Genomic DNA, 20533 nt, shown 5'->3' on the forward strand with positions numbered 1-20533 from the left:
CAGCAAAAACAAGATTTCACAAACAAGACGAGAAAAGTGGTGAATGATGAGGAGCAGATAAATGATGTGTGACGTCTGTGCGTTGTGAGGAGAGTTGCTCGGATACCAACACTAGTATTATTAACGTCTCAGCTTCAGTCTCATTTGTCTATTAACTGATCAGACTGCAGCTGAACGTTTTGTTCCTTTGACATCACAGAGAAACTGATTTTCAGTTAATAATCAACGAGCACAGTGTGCTGCAAGCTGAAGACGCTAACAAAATGAACGCTTTAGCATTAAAGATTCAACTCCCTGTCTGACATTTTAAGTCGTTGGTTTTTTCGGCACCTCGAGGATGGGGCTCTAAATGTCCGCAGGCTCAGTCTAGCTCTCTGAGGTCGTCAAAGTTAGATTTGCACAAAGCTACCGTAACCATGACAACGCACACCTACTGGATAGCTAATTCCAAAAAAATAAAAATAAATGTTCCTCACTCAGGAGGTATCCCGGCTGCCCATCGTCAGATACACAAATTAATCTAAAAATAAAACAATGTTTGTTTGGAGCTGAGTTGAGAAGCTACGAGGAGCCAGAGATTTAAGGTTTTTTTTTACATTTATGATAAAACCATTTAAAATACACTAAAAAAGGTATTTTCCATTCAAAGTGTCTCTGATGTGTGTTTTTTTTTTTTTAAATCATCATGAACAGGATCTTAACTGAACTGGGCTCGAGTTAGCTTAGCTTTGTTTTTCGATCCGGTTTCTTTATTTAGCTGAGACAGCCTGACAGTAAATATATTATTATATATTTATAGGCATAAAGCTTTGAGATATACAGTGTTGTTTTAAAGTAAGAAAATAATGATGTTGTTGTGGTTTTTAAATGGCAGCGAGGGCCTCTCTGTGTCAGACGATGTCATAATAAGATGGTATCAGAACATCCCTCTTTCTTTCTTTTATTTTTTTAAACGAGCTGCACAGAAGATGTGAAGGACACAAAGAGGAAACAAAAAAAAATAATGTGTTGATGGATTTCACTCAGACCTTTGAGTAGGGATCAGGAAAGTTGAACTCGTTTAAACAGTGTTCCCTCGTGTCTAACAGACTTCTGACTGTGAGGGATCCATAAGCACTAGGTGAGAAGAGAAGCACTCTACATTAGCCAGAGAGAAAAACAAACACACAACGAGGGCGGCGGCGGCGGCGGTCGCTTCACGGCGGTCGCTTCACGACACTTTTCACTGATGCATTCATTTGACCTGAACGGTCACGGCTCGGACGGCAGTTTGAAACAAAACGCTCAAAATGCAGAAAAGTTTTTCTGCAATTTGTTGTTTTTTTTAAATTTTGAAATCAAATTTGAAAACAATTATTTACATGTTCAAAGCTAACGGCAACATGACCAAGTCAAAACGACTGACACGTCGGCGTCCTTCGTAAACTTGAACAGATCTCACGTGTAGAATCGAAACGGACAGAGCACATCAGCAGATACAGAAGGTATGAAGACAGTGAAAACTAAAGCAGACACGGAGGAAAAGGCTAAAAGCGTCCCGTGCTTCAAACAGACAGAGGAGATGAAAACGGTCCTTACAAAGGCTGCTGCCGGAGGGTCTCCAGTTTGTGTCGGTACTTCTGACGGAACTTCTCGGCTCGCTCGGCGGCCTCCGGCATGTCGGGCTGGCTCGCCACGGCTCTCTTCACCACCTGCTCAGAAAACACGAGAACGTCCGTTCAAAACACGCGAAGCAAAAACACATATGAGCCAAACATCTGTCAACATCTGGCTTTCATCACGTCAAGGAAAACCGGACGATAAAAGACGATGCAGCAGGAGATCAAACTGTCGCTGATTTCTGTCTCAGTGACGTCAACGTCTCGAAGCTGAACAGTCAAAACAGGAGAAGAAGTCAACCACCTGTCAGTCAAATTAGCCCCGCCCCTAAATGTGCAAATGCATGCACAACTCTTAGTTAACCTCTGCACACTGTACCAATAACAAATGAGCTTTTCAGGCCAAACGTGTTTTTTTTTTTTTGCAGCGGGCTGTAAAGTAAACATGATTATTTGTGTTGTCGAGAATTTTCCCTTTCCCAAACATAAAGGACGAAGGAGCTGCCTCAAGGTTGGGGATGTTCTCACGTTCCTCGCTCGGTCTCATGTTTTAAGACAAACACTTAAATATTAAACAATAGCAATAACAAAAGAACATTTTTCAGTCATTTCACAGAAGTCTTGACATTTTAACCCACACTGAATCGCTTTACTGACTCTCAGTTCTCGGGAATCAAATATTTGTCATCATCACTTCGTCCCTTTTTTTTTTCTCCCTGTCTTTTAGAGTTAATCCACATTGTCAACATAAATTGCCGTCCCACCCCGTCCAGAGCGTCTTCGAAGCAGTAGAGCCAGTACTCGCGGGCCGGAGCGTCCTCGATGAGGTCCACGGTGTCGGGGATGTAGGACGAGGCGTCCTGCAGCAGAGGGAGGTTCACCAGCTGCCTCTCCAGACGATCCATCTCCAACATGTCGAACTGCACACACAACAGAAAAGACACTCTGACTAACACTGCTGTCCTGCAGACTCCAGGATGTCTTACCGAATACTCCCCTTAATATAAAACTATTAGACCATGAAGAAGAGAGGAAGATTGACTATGCTAAAAGCTAAAAGAAACAAGACTCATTCATCTTGGGGTACAATCAATAATCCATTAGAGGAAACCGGTTGTTATTGAATATTTCATCTGCAGACTCGTGTCACACTTTCACAGTTTGCAAAGGAAAAACTCGTTATTGGAAGCTTGGAGGGGGAAGCAGGGAGTATTAGAGGTTAGAGTCCAGGCGAACAGAGGTTTACAGCTTCTGATGCTCTACGGAGGCCTGCAGGCTCAGAGTGTCACACAGGTCACGCAGGTTACACAGGCCACACAGGTCACACAGGTCACGCTCTCTGATCCTGCGTCCTCACACAAACTCTTTCTACCAAGCAAGAAACAACTATGTTTTTCTTCTTCCAGCAAACCAGAGAATAACCTGCTCTCAGGGGGGGGGGGGGGCGAGTGAAGAAAAGGGACTATATAAAAAAAACACTGGAGTGAAGCGTGAACAGCCGCAGGACAAAGCGGCGTGGAGCGGGAAGCAGAAAACGTCACCACGGCAGAGCAATCAGAGGTACTTACAGGAAACTGGAGGAGAGAGAGGAAACAAGGTGCGGAGAGGAAAAAAACAAAAAAGGTGAACAAAGATTACCGGCTGTCGTCATGGATTGTGTATGAAGAGCGACCGTTAAAAGGACGTCGGGAAGAAAAAAAAACAAAAAAACGTCCAAATAAAGCCTCAGCGGTGAAATCTCAGATTCATGCAGGGACTTGGAAACGAGTCGAGCCGCTCGGCGTTCTCTGCAGACTCACCGTTCCACTCCGTGCACGCTGCATTGGATTCATATCTGGAGAGACGCTCATCAGGCCCGAGCTTCCCGCATAGTTCTCCCCCCAGCTGTACTGGTTTGGATCTAGAGGAAAACAACATGATCACATACAACTTCTTCTTCGTGGATTATTAAAAAGGGGGTCGAATCGCTTTTAAGAGCAGCAAAAAAAAAAAAAAAAAAAAAAAAACTGGAGGCATCGTAGAAGCTCTTTGACAACCAGCAGGGTTCAGGTTCGCGTTAGGACAATAAAATGCATTCGTTGTTTTTTTTTTTTGTTTTTCTTACTGTCCTCCTCGGCTCCTTTAAGAAAAGCTCCAATGGCTCCCAGATAACCTTCATGTCTCAAGAACAAGGCCTGAACTTCCCCCTGCAGTGAACGACACAGGAGGAGGAGGAGGAGGAGGAGGAGGAGGAGGCGGTTAGACGATAAAAAAAAAATCTGGGTTAGAGGTCAAACTTCAGCTGATAACAGGCCTGAAGGGAAGCTCGTGTTACACAGGAGCAGAGCTCTTGCCTTGGTGAAGAAGTTGATGCTGTACGTGATGGTGTGCATGGTGACCGGGTGTCCCCGGATGAAGAAGCCTCCGAAGTAAACCCGCGACAGGTTGTGCAGCTTGGCGTACAGACAGGCCAGCTGTCCGATGTCGTTGCTGATCATGTGGAGCAAACTCTTCGCCATGTCTTCCTGAGAGAACTCTGCGAACCCAAATAAAAGAAGAAGAAAAACAGGATATGGATTTAACGTCACACAGAGGGGGGGAAACAGAAGCGTCACCGTGTTCGTCGTCAACCTTTGTTAGCCGTCGCGGACTTTCCAAAGCTGCTCGCGATCAGATCTCCGGTCAAGCCCAGGGAGCCGTACGAGCCCCCGTAGATATCTTTCACCAGCATGTCCACGCTCGTGTGCTGCCCTTTGGACGCCAGCTGCAGCAACTCGTCGAATCTCTGCGAGGGGAGAGGAAGGATCGAAGGTGAGGAGATCGCGCCTCGCCGACGGGAAAGACGTAAAAAAATAATAATAATAAAGACGTTTCCGCAGCCCACCTTTGTTTTGGTGAGTAAAGCTCCGAGGCCCCAAAACGTCCCTCCGCCTATCGAGCTTCCTCCTATTCGCTCAAACTTGTCCTCGGATTCAACCTGATGCAGGGGAGGAGAGAGAGAGACACACATGACCTGTAATGTTCTGAACCACCGGACACTGAGAGACGCTCCAGGCCCCCCCGTCGTTACCTTGACGATGGACACGCCGGAGCCGATGTTCACGAGCAGGTAGGGGAAGATGTCCGGCTGAGTCGTCTGAAAGCGAAACTCGGAGTCGGCGTGCTTGGCGTACACGAAGGCCTCGTGGGGAATGTTGCGCAGCACGAAGTTGCAGCCCTTGATGAGGCAGGTCATCTCGTCCTCTTTGTCCACCCTGCGGGACAGGAAGCAAGAAGACGCTTGAGTCACCCTCCCGTTTTAAAATCGATTAATCATCACACTACAGAAAACACGACAACGAACAACCGACACAAACGGAGCACACATCAGCGGGTAAATACCGCCGCCGTCTCTTTAAATATCGGCTTCCTGGTGTCCAAACGTCTGTGTGCAGAGAGGAAGACATAACAAGCAAAGCATCATGTGGATGCAAGCTGGTTCACGTGTCCTCTGATTGACCCGGGTCCACAGGAAGAGGGGCAGGAGACGGCTTTGTGAACCAATCAGAAAACGAAGAATCAGCCCTTCCTGTTTTTGTTCCCACACGCCGATCGACACGGCACAGACAAAGACCGAAGCCTCGATCTCGTCACGTGATAAAAAAAAATTGCTCCATTTTCACCTACTTGAGTCCGAGTTTCCGCTCGATGAGTTCTTTGAACTTGTGCGCCCCGCCGCCCGTGGCTTTGATAACCTTGGTCTCCGTGTTGACCAGGTGATCCTTGATGAAGTCCAAACACGTTTCGATGTAGGCGTTCTCAAACTTGATGAAGTGAAGGCGCGCGGTGACCTCCTCCTGCACCGATATCTCGTACAGCTTGTCACTGGAGGCCTCCTGATTGGACGGGGGAAACACAGATTGAAATAACCTCACAGCTCCTGCGTGGGATCAGTCAAATCTTTTACTTTACAGGTTATCTGTTGGTTAGCTGTCTCTTTCACGTGCACAGTTAGATGCAGATAAGAGCTGAAAAAGTGAAAGCACATATTTAACAGGGTTTACCTTTGCAGAGTGGTCGAAGGATCGCACTTTGGCCACTTTGTGCTGCACAGTGGAGTAGTAGGCCAGCTTGGTCAGAGATCCACCTGTTAAAGAAAGACACAGCTGATAAGAAGCCCGTGTAGATAACAGAGGCAGTAACGAGGTCAGGATCACTGACCTTCAGGTGACTGTGAAAACGAGTCAACATTTTTAACCTTTTAAAAGCTACTAACGCTTCAAGGCGTTTTTTTGTTTTGTTTTTTACAGCCTTGTTGACTTTCTCCTGCAGTCATGTGTTGTTGTCATAGCACCAGGCTGCTGCTGCGGCGGAGCTGCTGCACAAACACGGAGAGAAGAAGAAGAAGAAGAGGCGGAGGAAAACTTTTAAACTTTTTTTTTCTCACGTACCGATGTCGATGGCGAACCGCTTTGCATTTTCCAGGTTGCGGAATATCTCGTCGGGCGGCAGAGTGATGCTTTTATCCATGGTGTGGCCGCTAGTGCTGCTGTCAAGTCGAACACATTCCGCCATGGTCGACAAGGGTTTGACGCTGCGTCGTGTGCGTGCGTGCGTGCACTACCTAGCGTGCGTACGTACGCGTCCCCCTTCGACCAATCACAATTCACGTACGGTCCGAGGCGGGGGGCGTCTTTCTGTAAACATTTACCGACAAAAACAGAATTATTTTTTCCTTCTTTTGCCCTCTATCGATCTTCACTCTGTTTTAAAGATGAAGTTCATTTAATATATATATATATATATATATATTTTTTTTTTTATTTTTTTTTTTTTTATTGACAGTATATTATATATATACAGGGGCCATTGAAAACGTTCAATAAGTAATTTTATACTTTACAGTGAAGGGAAATGTACCTTTATATCTGGTATATTGAACAGGCTACACACATTGTCTGTACCTGGATTTGAACCAGCGACCGCTCAGAGACCAATCCACCCCTCCTACAGACTGAGCCACCACATATCAGACTTTTTTTTATTATTTATTTATTTATTTTTTCGAGATTGTTTTTGTTTGTTTGGACTAAATGAGAAACATTTGGATTTTGATTAACACAGTTTACGTCATCGACCTCTCAAACAGAAGTTGAAGTTAGGTTAAAAACCACTGTAAGCATGCCGCTTCCTTTCAGCTAAAATAGTTTTAATCAAACTGAGACTGAATAAGTTTGTTATCATGAAACATTAACTTTCCTTGTCTAATAGGCCTGCCATCTAACATGCAGTAACTTGTAGGTGGCTTAGTCATCGCAAACTCAAGTTGTGCAACCACACTTACTGAATAACCTTTCAGGTTGGTTGTGTTTTTAAACGTGTTGCCATGTTAAATAAAGGCACTGTTTAATGTTCCCCAACCCATGCAGTTGACCCTTCACAAGATAAAGGTCCAGCATTGATGAATACTCTCAGAATGAATTTCAAGGGAAATTTAAAATCAATAATCAGTTCAATGGTTTGATAGTTTGATGGACTTGTGTAGCTACGAACATTACATATTCGCTCATCCAAATCACCGACAGCAAAGAAAAGGGTGAAGAGCAAGAAGAGGATTTCTCTGTTGGTATTTGGGGGATGGTTCATGAAGTTGTGACATTGGCGAAATGACACCTCGGAGCATTTGATTGATTCTCAGCTAATATTTCTGAATAATTTCACTTTGGATTTGGTCATATTGAAGACCATGAACAGAAATCAAATATGCATTCAGTCAAATATTCATTCTTTCATTGATACAGGTTGTCCTGTGAGTGTTTGGGCATTCATGCTCTTGCACAATATGACCAGTAGAGGGCAGTGCTCAGCCACAAAAGAAATGAGTATCTTTTGAAAAGAAAGTTTCTGCAGGAGCTCACAGACGGATAATTAGTTAAGACAATAACAACAGCTACCGTTCATTATCTTTCCATGTGATGTCAGTGAATTCATCGAGTCGAATGCTTCAAATCAGAGCTGCAGTCAGTCTTCAGAGAGACTATTAAAACCACAAATCTTCGTCTTTGGAATTATTTGTCTTTTCAAAGACAGTACAGTTTTACACACCCACACCTGACACAACTGACTTTATATTAAAGTTTCTGTAAGTTTGTTTTGTGAAGTTGTACACCGCAGAGTCTCCCATCTTTGGCACAGTCTCAGAGCCGGGGCGTGACATCTACTTTCTCTCTTCTTAAAGAACAATGGGACACAGCTGAAGATGCAGTTGATGTTTTGTTTTATTCACATGACTCACAGTGTGCCAAACACAGAGGCACTCAAGGTGATGATACATCACAAGTTACAAACTTGTATTCCAAGACAACTTGCTCAAACAGAGCGGAGTGAACAGGTTTAGTTTCTCAACGAAACACAGGATGTCGTTTAGAACAACCTAAACAAAGCGATCAGAATCTCTAAAACAGAGAGAAATCAACATTCAGATGAACAATTGTTGACACAACAGAACATGATGATCAAAGAATGAGAAGAACCCAACATGGGCCAGATATCTTTTACAAAGTGTAAAGAGAAAACTGCTACCAAAAAGTAGCTGCGCTTTGCCAAAACCTGCCGCTGAATCAATCGAACAGGAAACAACTTGGCCAAATACTTTGATTATATGAATCAATGAGATGCTATCAGGTATTCACAGAATACAATGGTGTGCTATTTTAGTAAACATAAGGGTCGAATATAATGATTACAGATGTAATCACATTTGGATCATACAACATGCATGACAAGATTTTCTCTTTCTTAAAATGAAAGAAAACATTTTCTGTCATTTCCTCAAGAAATGAAAAACACGAGCCTTCTGAACAAACAGAAGAACAACGACATGGATTTTTAGTCCAATATTATTTGACCAATGTGGTCGTCTCAGTTTGTCTGGTAGTAACTCCAGTCTGTAGGTGTCTACCACGGCCTCCAGGGGGCGCTGTTGACTGGACTCTTCTCTTTGCTGATGCTGGTCTGGACTGTGGAGCTCAGAGGAGAGAAGTCAGCCTCTCTCAGGTTCTTATCAGAGGAAGGCTGCAGCTTGTTGAAGTGGTTCAGCAGTCTTCTTTGAGACTTGATGTTCACCTGCTGACCTGACAGGAAGTGTGTCGTCTCTTGGACACACCTGGAGTATCCCTGATGAACAGCTGCTGAGGTCACAGCTTTTTGCTGCTGCAGTCGTCTGAGGACACAAACTGTCATCTCCAGGATGTCTGCTTTCTCCAGCTTGGAGTCTGGCTCTTGTTTGAGGAACTCTGGACCCAGGAGAGACTTGAGCTGCTCAATGCTGCTGTTGATTCGCTCTCTGCGTAACTTCTCCACCAGAGGCTTTCTGAGCTGCAGAAAGAAAAACAAAACTCATTAGTCAACTTATTCTGGGAAGCATGTTAGTGTAAGAAGACATCTTCAAATGAAAGGTGAAGTTTTGTTGGATCTTGAATTTACCTTGTGGGTCAGAGTCAGATGGTCCTGAGAGTTGGTCACTGCTGCAGTGATTGTAGGTGCCATGTCTGGATGTCTGTGCTGTAGAGGTCTCAGTCGAGAGAATCTGATCTCTGCTGGCTTCATCCCTCCTATTTATACTCCCACATCTCCATATCAATGTGTGGGTTTGGGTCTGACTGGAGTTTCCCACAGTCTCAGCCAATCAGAGAGCCTGTTGAGACAATAAGGCATGTGGGGCGGCAGCACGCTGAATGCTGTTAATGCCTGGGGGACAATGATTAGATCTCAGGGGAACAGGTGGAGGACTGGGGGGGGTTGATGGAGACACACTCACAGAGCTCTGTGTGAATCTGGGAAAGTGTTGACCCTGTAGAGAGAGATGATGCCCGATGCTGGGATCAATGACTTTCACTGAGCACACGCTCATCGACCTGCACACACTTTGGAGACTGATGGGGAGATAATCTCCAGCCATGTTTTCTCATGGCTTGCATCATGATCAGGTGTCTAAAGTCTTTAAGCAAACATAATCATGCAACCATCACAAACGTTATAAATTCATGAGCATAATGAGGTTTATTTAGACTCTCCAGATGTTGCAGATGTGTCCTGCAGCTCTGGCTGTCAAACAAGGACCTTTGATAACTGAGCTGCTTATGAAAATGTTTATCAGAGAATTTTCTCAGGGAATCAAACGGCGAAGAGGACTCTGGTTATCTCAACGGATGAAATGCTGATTGACAAAAATGGGAACTTTATAAATAATGGTTTTGACAATCCAAAAATCTGAGAGTATTGGCCTAAAAAAAGGTGAATAACATGTACAGGATGGTGAAATCCATGGACATGGACTCATTCTGTCATTGTGGATGTAAATCATGTCTGATGCAAAGAGCTCAGATGTAAAATGAAATATTCCTGAAGATTATTTGACGTTAGAACTAAATTACTGCCGCAAAAAAATCATACATTTTGTGATTTAGGTTTTTGAAAGTTTGTGTATTTTGTAACAATTAAATCATGTTGCATTTTATCCATGAATGTCCAAGTTTGCCAGATCTTTTTTTTTCTTTTTTTTTAACTTTGTCAAAGTTATTTTAATTCAGGTTGAAATCAATGATCTCAGACATTTCTTTACTTTAATTTATTTTTCTTTGCCTCAATTTAATCAGACTTTTATTTTGTCCTGTTTTTAAAGTCTGACCAATAAAATTCTCATTTTAATGCCATTTACAAACTTTGTCGAGACTTTTTGAGGAGTGGATCAAATTGACGGCACAAGTCAAAACTTCTAAAAAAAAAAACACCCCCAAAAGAACCAGGTGTGTGTGTGTGTGTGTTGTGTGTGTGTGTTTTGTGTGTGCGTGTGGTGACAAGTCGTCCCAGTGAGTAAAGTGCCGGTCAGGGTTTCCCACACTGCGTCCTCTGAGCTGAGATCAATACAACACAAAGGCAGCGTGAACGCCTCACTGGTCACTGTGTCGCACCGTGCTGACCATCTGGACGTGTTTGGAGAGGCTGAACTTAAAGGAGCAAAAGAGGCGGGGGATTCATCTAAGGTTTGGTTCAGGAATTTGAGAATGTAGGGAATTCAAACCTCCAAACTTTTGTCGATTAATTGACATGATGTCCCGATTCCCCCACCCCACACACACCCCAAATTTTTTTTTTTTTTAAAAACTGTTGAGATTTGGGAAATAGTTGTATAACTGGAAAAAAAAATACTTTTAAAATAACACTGCGCAATGCATAATTCACTGACAGACGGTTTCCATGGCAACAGGTGGTGGAGGATTAAAAGACCTATATAGGGGTGTGTGACACACTAATCTATTTTATGAATATTGTACATGTGATGGATGCACATAAATAGGCTACTGAGAGGACATGCTGGTTGTGTGTGTGTGTGTGTGTGTGTGTGTGTGTGTGTGTGTGTGTGTGTGTGTGTGTGTGTGTGTGTGTGTGTGTGTGTGTCCTGTTATTTCTATTAAAAGCGTATGTACAAAATGGAATATGTTCGTCTGTTGTTGACTGAGTGAAGACAAAGGTGCGTGTGCCAAAACATGAAGCACAAACAAAAAAAAAAAGCTGCGTGGTAAGGGCGACTCTCCTCAGACAGCCTGGCATCCATCTGAAGAATAAATAAAGAAGAGAGCGGTTTAATGAAGCTGGCGGGAGCTACAGACTCACATCAGACGGAGACGGAGACAGTGAAAGGGATAAACAGGAGAATAAGAAGTTTGTGTGAAGTGTGCCAGCTCCCCCTCAGAGATCCTTCAGGTGCTGCAGCCTCTCAGGATGTTAATCAGCCTGAACTGTGACTCTGCCGCTCGCTGCTTTCCCACACTCTGTCCATTCACTCAACAATAGACATGTGCCTTGTTAAATGCTAATTCATCCCCACGGAGCAGCTCCCGGCGCTGCCCTGAGGGGCAGAGGGGGCAGTTTGTTGTTCAGACACTCTTCAATTAGGAGGAGAGGAACGGAGAAATAAACACAAATGTTTTCAGTCATTAAGAAAAACTTTACTGGACGTATTTAGATGCAAATGTCACATTTACGTCGAGCTTTAAACTGTAACACTTCACTTCTCTCCCCTGCAGAAAGCACGAGGACAAACTCCAAACAGGAAGAACATGTGGAATCTTTTGATAAAGATTCAACAATTTGTACTCCACGAATCTTCAAAAAAATGTCAAAATAAAGCAGTGATCAAATACACGACTTTTACTACTTTTAAAAAAAAAATGTTGGGACTAATAATTACGTCTGGTTTAGATCTTTTCATGTTTTGAACTTTATTTTTCTTTTTAAGCCTCTGATACGTTATTATGTTTTATTTTGGTGACATCCTTTCGCTGGTTTAACAGAACAAGTGTTTGATAAAAAGACAAAGCTTCATTCTGCACCTTCTCTGTTGTTTTTATCTGGATTCTTCTGTGTCACAGCTGCCGGGCAGAAAACAGGAAGAGAGGAAAATAATTTATTTAAATTAAAACAGGCAAAAACTTACTCGAAGCAAAATCCAAAAACGAGGAGCAGGGAGCGTCCAAACAAGCAGCAGAGGTATAGAAGACAGAAGACAATGATCCAACAAGAGGGAAAGCAAACACAGAGATGATATAGACAGGGGTAATCAGACACAGGTGAGACTAATCAGACAGGTGAGGACAATCAGGGTCATCAAGACAGGAGGGAAACACAGAGAGGCAGGAAACCACTGAAAACTACAAGGAACTAAAGGATGGAAGAAAACAGACTCACAGGGAGAAGACATTACCGAATAAAACTGGAAACACTGAAGACTAAACAAGTAAACACCAAGAATCATTCACACAAGTAACACAGGAAACAATATTACAGAGAAGGACGAAGACTAGAATACAACTTAAAACTCTGGAAACACTAAAGACTGAAACTAAGAATATAAGGAACTCAAAACTCTGAAATATAACAAATAGAACAAACCCAAACCATGACACTCTGCCTCTCCATTGGTCTCCCATCCTTTACTTCCTGTCTTAGTTTAGTGATCAAGGGGGCGACACCTACTGGATCAAAATCTTGTACATTCTCCTTTAAATTAGGATAAACTAATTTAAAAGTATGCTGTAAGTAAAATTCTTCCTCCTTAGGTCACCTCACCTCATCAGGCTAAGAAGTGTTTTTCTCACTCTGTCAGTGATGGCTTCGTTTCAATCAGCTCTTGTTTACAAGTACAGAACATAATTTGAGGGAAATTCTCCGGATAATATCCTGAAGGAGAAACTCCAGATGGAGTCTGACTGGAAAAATGTGGCCGTTTGCGTTTTTACACATTCAGCTCCTCCGGCAAATATCAGGAGTTTTCTGCAAGTGTGAAAGTCCTGTGTCATCTCGTTCACAGCAGCCTGGGCTTTGATAGGCGCTCTGTAAATGAAGCTAATGCACAAAGTTAAAAAGCCTGTTGGAAACGATTGTTGAAGATTTTCTCTGTTTGCTGTAAAGGAGCGAGGAAGACAGATAAATAGATACAAAAATAATAAAAACGATTTTTGTTTGGTACAAATGAGATGGATAGATACTTTATTGATCCCGAGGGAAATTCAAGTGGTTCAAAACTTAAAATAAACAATGTAAGGTGTTGAATTTATTTCTTCTATTTAATGTATTTCTGTTTTTATGTCTGTAAAGCTGTGTGAATTGCCTTGTGTCTGAACAGTGCTATATACATAAACTTGCCTTGAACATCTTGATTTCCATATTGAATAATAAAACAGGGGGATTTTATATTTAAACCCAAAATAATTGACGGAGTTTCACATAAAAAAATATGAAGCCAAAATAAAAAGATCTAAATATAGAAAGGCTGTTTTAAGATTCAGTGAGAAAAGCAAAATTCCTGTCTATCAGACATCTTTTGTCTGCTCGTCTTTTGTCTCCGTCCTCTCTCTCTCTCTCTCTCTCTCTCTCTCTCTCTGTGTGTGTGTCTCTGTCTGTGAGTGTGAGTGAGTTTTCTCTGCTTTCCCACACTCTCTCCATTCACCGCCGGCAGGAAACAAAAGAAGTGTGTCTGCTGCACATCACATTAATTATGGAGTCAGTTTACGAGTCCGGTCTCGCCACCAGTGAATGGACATTCCTGTCATCAAGGCTCGTCATCACCAGGACTTTTTTTTTTTTTTTTTTTTTTTTTTACGTCTACGAGGAATGCAGACATGTTTAGGATTAATGAACATTCAAAGGCTCTTTTTTTTTTTTTTTTTTTTGTTTTGTCACCCCGTCCTTTATATTCAGATCGTCCCTCTGCATTCCTGGCTGTTTATTATGACGGGGAGGATAAAAAGGCGACTACTCCTGAATTGATAAGGAGCTGCTGATGGTGCAGAAGACTTTACGTTGAAGTTAAAGCTTAGTAAAAAAAAAAATCTGCAATCAAAGAAACATCTTCATTAATTAAGTTGTTAACTGTTAGAAATCAGCACTCACAAAATGTGGGACACGTGTTTATCAGAATCAGAGATTTGATGCATTAACATAATGATGTAAATGTATATAATGCAACCAAAACTAGCAGTACTAATTTATTGATATCTTTATTCCAAATGTGCAAATTAAATATATAAATATATATGCATGAGAAAAACATGTGTAACATTGAAAGTATGAAGAGTAAACGTATGTGTAAAAATTTTAGATGCAAAAGTTAAATTCAAGATGAAAATATAGAAAACGGAAGATGAAGTATATGATCATGTAATTTGATTTGATGGTTGTTTTTTTAACGTGTGCAAGTCAACGAGCGTGTGCTTAGTCAAAGTCACTGATCCCAGCATCAGGCATCGTCTCTCTCTGCAGGGTCAACACTTTCCCAGATTCACACAGAGCTCTGTGAGTGTCTCCCCATCAACCCCCCCAGTCCTCCACCTGTTCCCCTGAGACCGAACCATTGTCCCCCAGGCATTAACAGCATTCACCCTGCTGCATCCTTTATTGTCCTAACAGGCTCTCTGATTGGTTGAGACTGTGAGAAACTTCTCCCAGACCCAAACCCACACATTGATATGGAGATGTGGGAGTATAAATAGGAGGGATGAAGCCAGCAGAGATCAGATTCTCTCGACTGAGACCTCTACAGCACAGACATCCAGACATGGCACCTACAATCACTGCAGCAGTGACCAACTCTCAGGACCATCTGACTCTGACCCACAAGGTAAATTCAAGATCCAACAAAACTTCACCTTTCATTTGAAGATGTCTTCTTACTCTAACATGCTTCCCAGAATAAGTTGACTAATGAGTTTTGTTTTTCTTTCTGCAGCTCAGAAAGCCTCTGGTGGAGAAGTTACGCAGAGAGCGAATCAACAGCAGCATTGAGCAGCTCAAGTCTCTCCTGGGTCCAGAGTTCCTCAAACAAGAGCCAGACTCCAAGCTGGAGAAAGCAGACATCCTGGAGATGACAGTTTCTGTCCTCAGACGACTGCAGCAGCAAAAAGCTGTGACCTCAGCAGCTGTTCATCAAGGATACTCCAGGTGTGTCCAAGAGACGACACACTTCCTGTCAGGTCAGCAGGTGAACATCAAGTCTCAAAGAAGACTGCTGAACCACTTCAACAAGCTGCAGCCTTCCTCTGATAAGAACCTGAGAGAGGCTGACTTCTCTCCTCTGAGCTCCACAGTCCAGACCAGCATCACCAAAGAGAAGAGTCCAGCAAGCAGCGCCCCCTGGAGGCCGTGGTAGACACAAGATTAGGGAAGATGTTCGACTTTTGAACTCCTTCTCATTCTGTGGTCGTCCTGTATTGAAGAGTTTTTGCATATGTTATGCAACTTCTCTGTCTGTGTGCCTTTTATAAAGGCTGATTCTGTGTTTTTTTTGTGTGATATTTGCAGACAAAAGAGTTATTTCTTTCTTTTATTTCAGAAGTGATTTATTCTGTATCAGATGTTATCATTCTTGTCCCTGTGGGAAAAAACAGTCGAAGATGTCGGTGACGCTGACAGTGATGTTTGCACTTTGTCTCCATTTTGTGAGACACAGTCAGTCATGTTAAACATGTTTCAGATGTACATGTGATGTTCACATGCTGTGTTTATTTTACTGCCCTCTGATACGTCTTAAGACATCTCTGCGTTTTTAGCAGAGAGATTCAGAGCATGAAGACAAAACGTGCTGCTTCGTCGCTCTGTGAGTGAGAGCACTCGCTCCTTCTGTGAAGGATTCTGTTTGTGGAAACGTGTCGCACTGAATGTATCTCTTCAAGCCAAGTGATGCGAAATAAAACAATCACAAAAAACAACATCTAAAGTTGACTTCTCTCGTCCTTTTTAAAAAAAAAACACATTTCAGATCCTAAAGCTGCAGACTTGATGTATTGCATAAATAGCTGGAAGTTATATTTACTCAAATGGACTCCTCCTAAATTATCCAGCCTTATAAAAAAGCTTCAGCATTTATTTCACATCTTCTCCACAAGTTTGACAGATGCTTGAAGTGTATGAAGGACAATAGGACGGAGGCAAGCTGCAGGTTCAACCCGTTAGCTGTGAGCTAACAGGTTATTTCCCATCCTGTCGAATAGAGGTGTTACAATGCTGGACAGACAAACATGACGTGCAGTCATTGAGTCTTCTGCATTTAATGACCGTTTAAAATAGACTCCTTATGTTTTCATCTTTAAGATACTGCTGGTATGATCTCTGTTATTGTCAAAGATGCTTCTTCGTTTGATCATTTGATGGTATGAGCTGACATGTCAGTCTCTGGGGGGGGGCTTTGATTAGTTACTCGTCGACATGAAACAGAGGATGGGTTTGCCTGTCTGAAGCTCACACATTGCACCAATTACAAACACTTTCTTTAATATTGCATATTTTTTGTTGTTCAACATGATAATCTCTTAACAACAGGTTCAACTTTTCTGTCATGTTTCCTGTTTTGAATTCGTCTCTTCTTCTTGGTGTGTCAGAGTGGCTGAGGATAACATCATTTCACTCCCATGTGCGCTGAGACGTGACACTGAAATGATTCGATCATATTTAAGTATTGACAGGTTTTTATTGCCTGATAGACATGAGGATATAGCAGTGTAGCAGATTATCAGGAGGTTTAAACACCGCTCCAGCTCTCAGCCTGTCGTTGGGTTGAGATTCATTGGTTCATATTTACAGTCTGTCTATCTGCCATGGCTCACTTCAGATGTGTGCTCGAGCAAAATTTGAGCAATTAAAATATTTTTTCAAAAATCAGTTGGATGAGTAATATCAATATAAAGACGTGCATTTATGTGCAGCATGTATCTCTTAGTTGACAGCTGAAGAATCGTGTAAACGTGAGCAGAACCTCTTTGACCCTGGCGGAGATTTACAGAAAGTAAGTAAGTGGATTTATTAAATCTTCATCTTCACTTTCTCCCTTTGATTTGTTCCCTTCTTGAAAATATTTATTGATATGTTTAGAAAAGAAGCATCAGAGGCAATTGCTTGTCAACAGGCATAGCAAGCAACTTCTTGGGACCCCAGACCAGCAGGGGCCCCCCCAGGACCCCCAAACTAAAGCCAAATCAGTGGAACCAAAATGTGCACATTTTGCAATGACAGTATAGGAGCCCCCCTCCTAAAGGGGCCCCATCTGACAGCACTCACTCTCTTTGCCCTGCTAATGTATTGTATGCATTATTCATGCGAACCCCAAAGTTTGTCAGTAAAAGTCAACAAAGACTAAATAAAGAGGAATTCTCCGTCTATAGGAGAGAAAACAGAAACAGGAAAAGAAGAGGAAGCGGAGCAATCAAAGAAATGTCACATGATCACCACTAAGGAGCTTAACATGCTGATGTTTTCATTGTTGAACTATCATAAAGTTATGCTCCATAAATCTAAAGTTTCTGGACAGAATGAAAGTGAACGACACGACAACACCTGCAGTAATCTCTCACACATTTATTTTCCTTGAAATCCAAAAAAACTCCAAAAACAAATTTCAATCCACTTTGGATGAATAAAAATCAAAACATGATGAACAAATCAAAATATGCATACATGGCATACACGAAACGATACAAAAATCCCTTTTCAGAAGAAAGGTTTGTTTTTAAGGGTTTGATAAATTAGACCTTGAAACAAGGCAGTAAATATGCTAACTGTAATCATAGCAAATACAGCGTCATCATCAATCTCTGTTTGGCTGAACCTTTTTAACGCAGATTTCTTTCTGCACTCAATCCATAAAAGTTTACAACATATTGCTCCTAAATAATTTCACATTAGGATCCAATTCATGCAAAGTGAACGCACCACGGTATCTGTTGTGGTCTCATTCAAACTAAACAAACACAAAGGAAAACACATCTCACAAGTAGCAGCAGAACATGTTTTTAAAAATAGAGATGCTGACTTCTCCTCCGAGTCAGTAAAATCTTCTCGTATAAATTCTTCTTCGTGCTCAGTTTGAGGTCAAAACTCAGTCGATCTGTAGATCTCTCTCTCGATGCAGAAAATGCATCTTTTTTTGCAACAAACAGATTTTCTGGAAACATGTCAGCGTCACCAGCTGGTGTCACAAAAAATCTGTAGTTCCAAACTGCACTTTTTAAAATGCAGTTCAGGGAAGTCCATTTCTCTTCACCCTCAACAGCAGAGAGGAGCCAGGTCTTCCTCCGCGTCAGGAAACAGACGTAAAATGTCTCTGGAGTATTTGGAGTATCCGTTGTGTGTCAGCAGAGCTTTCCTCAGGGTGCACAGGGACTTTGTTTTCTCCAGGAGCTCGGTCACCGGGATCCCGTTCTGCAGGTGTTCTCCGATCAGAGCCTTCACCTTCTCCAGAGCCGTGCTGCATTTCTTCTCCAGCATGCTGAGTTTACACCTGAAAACAAAGCAGAAGGCAAGACTCTTAGCGACGTGTTCTTCAAGTCAGACAAAGAGGACGCGTCAGACATCGCATGCAGAGGACGTGCTCATGATGTGGTTTGATCCTCACCTGAAGAGCTGCTCCTTCACGCTGTCCTGAAGAGCGAGGTCGGCGTACAGAGACATTTCCAGGTTTTTTAGTTTGAGGTTTGCTGGTTTAAGGCTCCGCTGGCTGTCTGTGGAGGTTCAGAGGACGTGTGTGCTGACTTCTGCTTCTCTGACCTGCTTTTATGCTCCTCGCCCCCGGCGCTCTCTCTCTCTGCTGTTCAGCCAATCAGGAGGCTCAGATCCCGGGACAATGGAGAGAATTTAATGCCTGTCACGGAGAACAGGTGGGATGCTTTATCTGGGTGCCATACATCCCCGAGGTCAGTGGGAAAATGCTCTTCCTGAGGTGGACACGGGAACATTTTCCCACCAAGATTTGACTCTTTAATGACACTTGATATGAGAGAGTGTGAGATCCAAATAAAACCTCATCTCAACATTCAACTTTTTATGGTTGAAATTAAAGATTTTGCTGCAGAGCTTCAGACAGATCAGTGAGGTTTTACTTTTATTTTGAAGGTTATTCCTTCGATTAAAATCAAAAGGTTTATGAGCCTTATGTTTTCAGGTCACCCTTTCTACTTATTATTTTAAATAGAACAAAGACTTATCTTTTTCATAAGGCTTTTTTAAAATCTTTTAATATGGAGAGACGTCACAGCCTGAGTCTAAACTTCAACAGTAATGTCTCACATTTTCTTTTCTGGTTTATCTTGGACTGAACTCTTTTTATTTTCACTTTCTGTCTTTGTCTTGTCTAACAGATTTCACTTAATAATTTCTTACTTTTTATTGTTCTTATTGTTATAATTTTCACCATTCAAACCTGCTGTCTTCAATTTTTCATTTTGTCATCGTATCGCTCTTTAGGCTGCATATTTCTTAAGAAAGACGCTAAAAAAATGAAAGTGTAATATTTGTTTTCATCTCAATGACGTCAAAAACACAAATTAATATATTAAAGAGAAGTTAAAAAAAAAGTCCTAAAAAAGTCCTGGACCTTTATTTTGAAGGACTGTGCACATCTTCAATGTATTTTTAAATAACAACACAAGTTTTAATGAATAATACACATTTAAAGTTTTATACTTCATGAAAAGAAAATAATGAAATATAACTATATAATATAACTCAGTTGTGTTGAATACATATGACCCAAATGTTGAGAAAGTTTGTGAAAGTTTTAATATTTTCTTCCTGTGTGTCTCAGCAGCTCAAGCAGATGGCCTGTCTGTGCAGTGTCCCGCAGCCTGAGAACAGTCCAGAGGCTTTGTGCGAGCAGACACACTTCTATTGTGCACGCAGCTGAGCGGGCTGCATACAGAAGTGTGGGAAGCCGTGTGCCTCTGCGGCTCCCAGCTCCACACACAGAGAGGAGGGCGTGTGACCGGGGCACGTCCGACCCTGTGCTGAGGGAGGGGGGGACGGGGGACCTGAGCCCCTCCACAGCCTGCAGATAGACCCACAGACAGATGGACAGGAGATAAAACCACCTCAACCTGATTGCACGTTAGCTGACAGTAGTTTTTCCTCAGTGGGCTGAAAGAGAATAATGAACCAAAACAACAAGATTTCTATCATCGACAAGGAAACAAAACATGATCTGACCTTTTTAAAATGAATATTAAAGGATTAAACCAAAAGAAAAACATCATCAGTTATCATGCTGCTTATGATTCTGCTCAAAACAGAAAGGATTATGATTATTATGCTGAACACCAAAGTCATGACCTTTGTCTTTTTTTCTTGTATTAAGATTTTCAAAGCATCAGCCTTTATAGCGTCACACAAAACACACACACACACACACACACACGCTGACCTATACGGTGGCCCTGAAGGTCAACTGTCCTGCTGCATACTGGAAAGGCTACGCTCGTTCTCTGTGTTTGTGATTGGACTGAAGTCACGTCAGTACAAGTTTCCCAGAGACTGCAGATGGAAATTAGCAAACTGTGATAATCTGGTACGAAGCCTCTTCTCTCTGTGAGATCAATGTTTGTACATGATCCCTGACAAACTAAACTAATCAACAAAAACTGAACATGTGACTC

The 20533-nt window shown here is 42.2% G+C and overlaps 3 protein-coding genes across 3 annotated transcripts in view; 1 reads left to right on the forward strand and 2 right to left on the reverse strand.

Annotated features, from left to right (window-relative positions):
• Positions 1 to 6140, reverse strand: part of pank4 (pantothenate kinase 4 (inactive)) — a 10261-nt gene extending 4121 nt beyond the window's left edge. Inside the window, exons 1-12 of the mRNA XM_079342469.1 lie at positions 6008 to 6140; positions 5621 to 5703; positions 5244 to 5452; positions 4648 to 4831; positions 4462 to 4554; positions 4209 to 4362; positions 3932 to 4113; positions 3703 to 3784; positions 3398 to 3498; positions 2363 to 2518; positions 1579 to 1691; positions 1029 to 1116 (exon numbers count right to left, since the gene is read on the reverse strand). Of these exons, the coding sequence (XP_079198595.1) occupies positions 1029 to 1116; positions 1579 to 1691; positions 2363 to 2518; positions 3398 to 3498; positions 3703 to 3784; positions 3932 to 4113; positions 4209 to 4362; positions 4462 to 4554; positions 4648 to 4831; positions 5244 to 5452; positions 5621 to 5703; positions 6008 to 6131 (1569 nt within the window). The 5' untranslated portion in view covers positions 6132 to 6140. The remainder of the gene's footprint in view (positions 1 to 1028; positions 1117 to 1578; positions 1692 to 2362; positions 2519 to 3397; positions 3499 to 3702; positions 3785 to 3931; positions 4114 to 4208; positions 4363 to 4461; positions 4555 to 4647; positions 4832 to 5243; positions 5453 to 5620; positions 5704 to 6007) is intronic.
• Positions 6141 to 7814: 1674 nt separating this feature from the next.
• Positions 7815 to 10324, reverse strand: LOC306822779 (transcription factor HES-5-like). Its single transcript, XM_079341995.1, has 2 exons — positions 9042 to 10324; positions 7815 to 8933 (listed from the first exon to the last, which is right to left on the reverse strand). The coding sequence occupies exons 1-2, from the start codon at positions 9162 to 9164 to the stop codon at positions 8514 to 8516; spliced, it is 543 nt and encodes a 180-aa protein (XP_079198121.1). The 5' UTR covers positions 9165 to 10324; the 3' UTR covers positions 7815 to 8513.
• A 4302-nt stretch (positions 10325 to 14626) lies between these two features.
• Positions 14627 to 15826, forward strand: LOC306822924 (transcription factor HES-5-like). The gene is made up of 2 exons (XM_079342226.1): positions 14627 to 14736; positions 14845 to 15826. Exons 1-2 carry the CDS (start codon positions 14674 to 14676, stop codon positions 15262 to 15264), a joined length of 483 nt encoding a protein of 160 aa, XP_079198352.1. The 5' UTR covers positions 14627 to 14673; the 3' UTR covers positions 15265 to 15826.
• The last annotated feature ends 4707 nt before the right edge of the window (positions 15827 to 20533 follow it).

Source organism: Symphodus melops (assembly GCF_947650265.1).
Source record: "Symphodus melops genome assembly, chromosome: 4".
Lineage (NCBI taxonomy): Eukaryota > Metazoa > Chordata > Actinopteri > Labriformes > Labridae > Symphodus > Symphodus melops.

Coding starts and splice junctions, on each gene's coding strand:
- LOC306822924 (XM_079342226.1), top strand. CDS start 14,674: ATGGCACCTACAATCACTGCAGCAGTGACCAACTCTCAGGACCATCTG. Junction 14,737..14,844: donor ATCTGACTCTGACCCACAAG/GTAAATTCAAGA, acceptor TTCTTTCTGCAG/CTCAGAAAGCCTCTGGTGGA.
- LOC306822779 (XM_079341995.1), bottom strand. CDS start 9,164: ATGAAGCCAGCAGAGATCAGATTCTCTCGACTGAGACCTCTACAGCAC. Junction 8,934..9,041: donor ATCTGACTCTGACCCACAAG/GTAAATTCAAGA, acceptor TTCTTTCTGCAG/CTCAGAAAGCCTCTGGTGGA.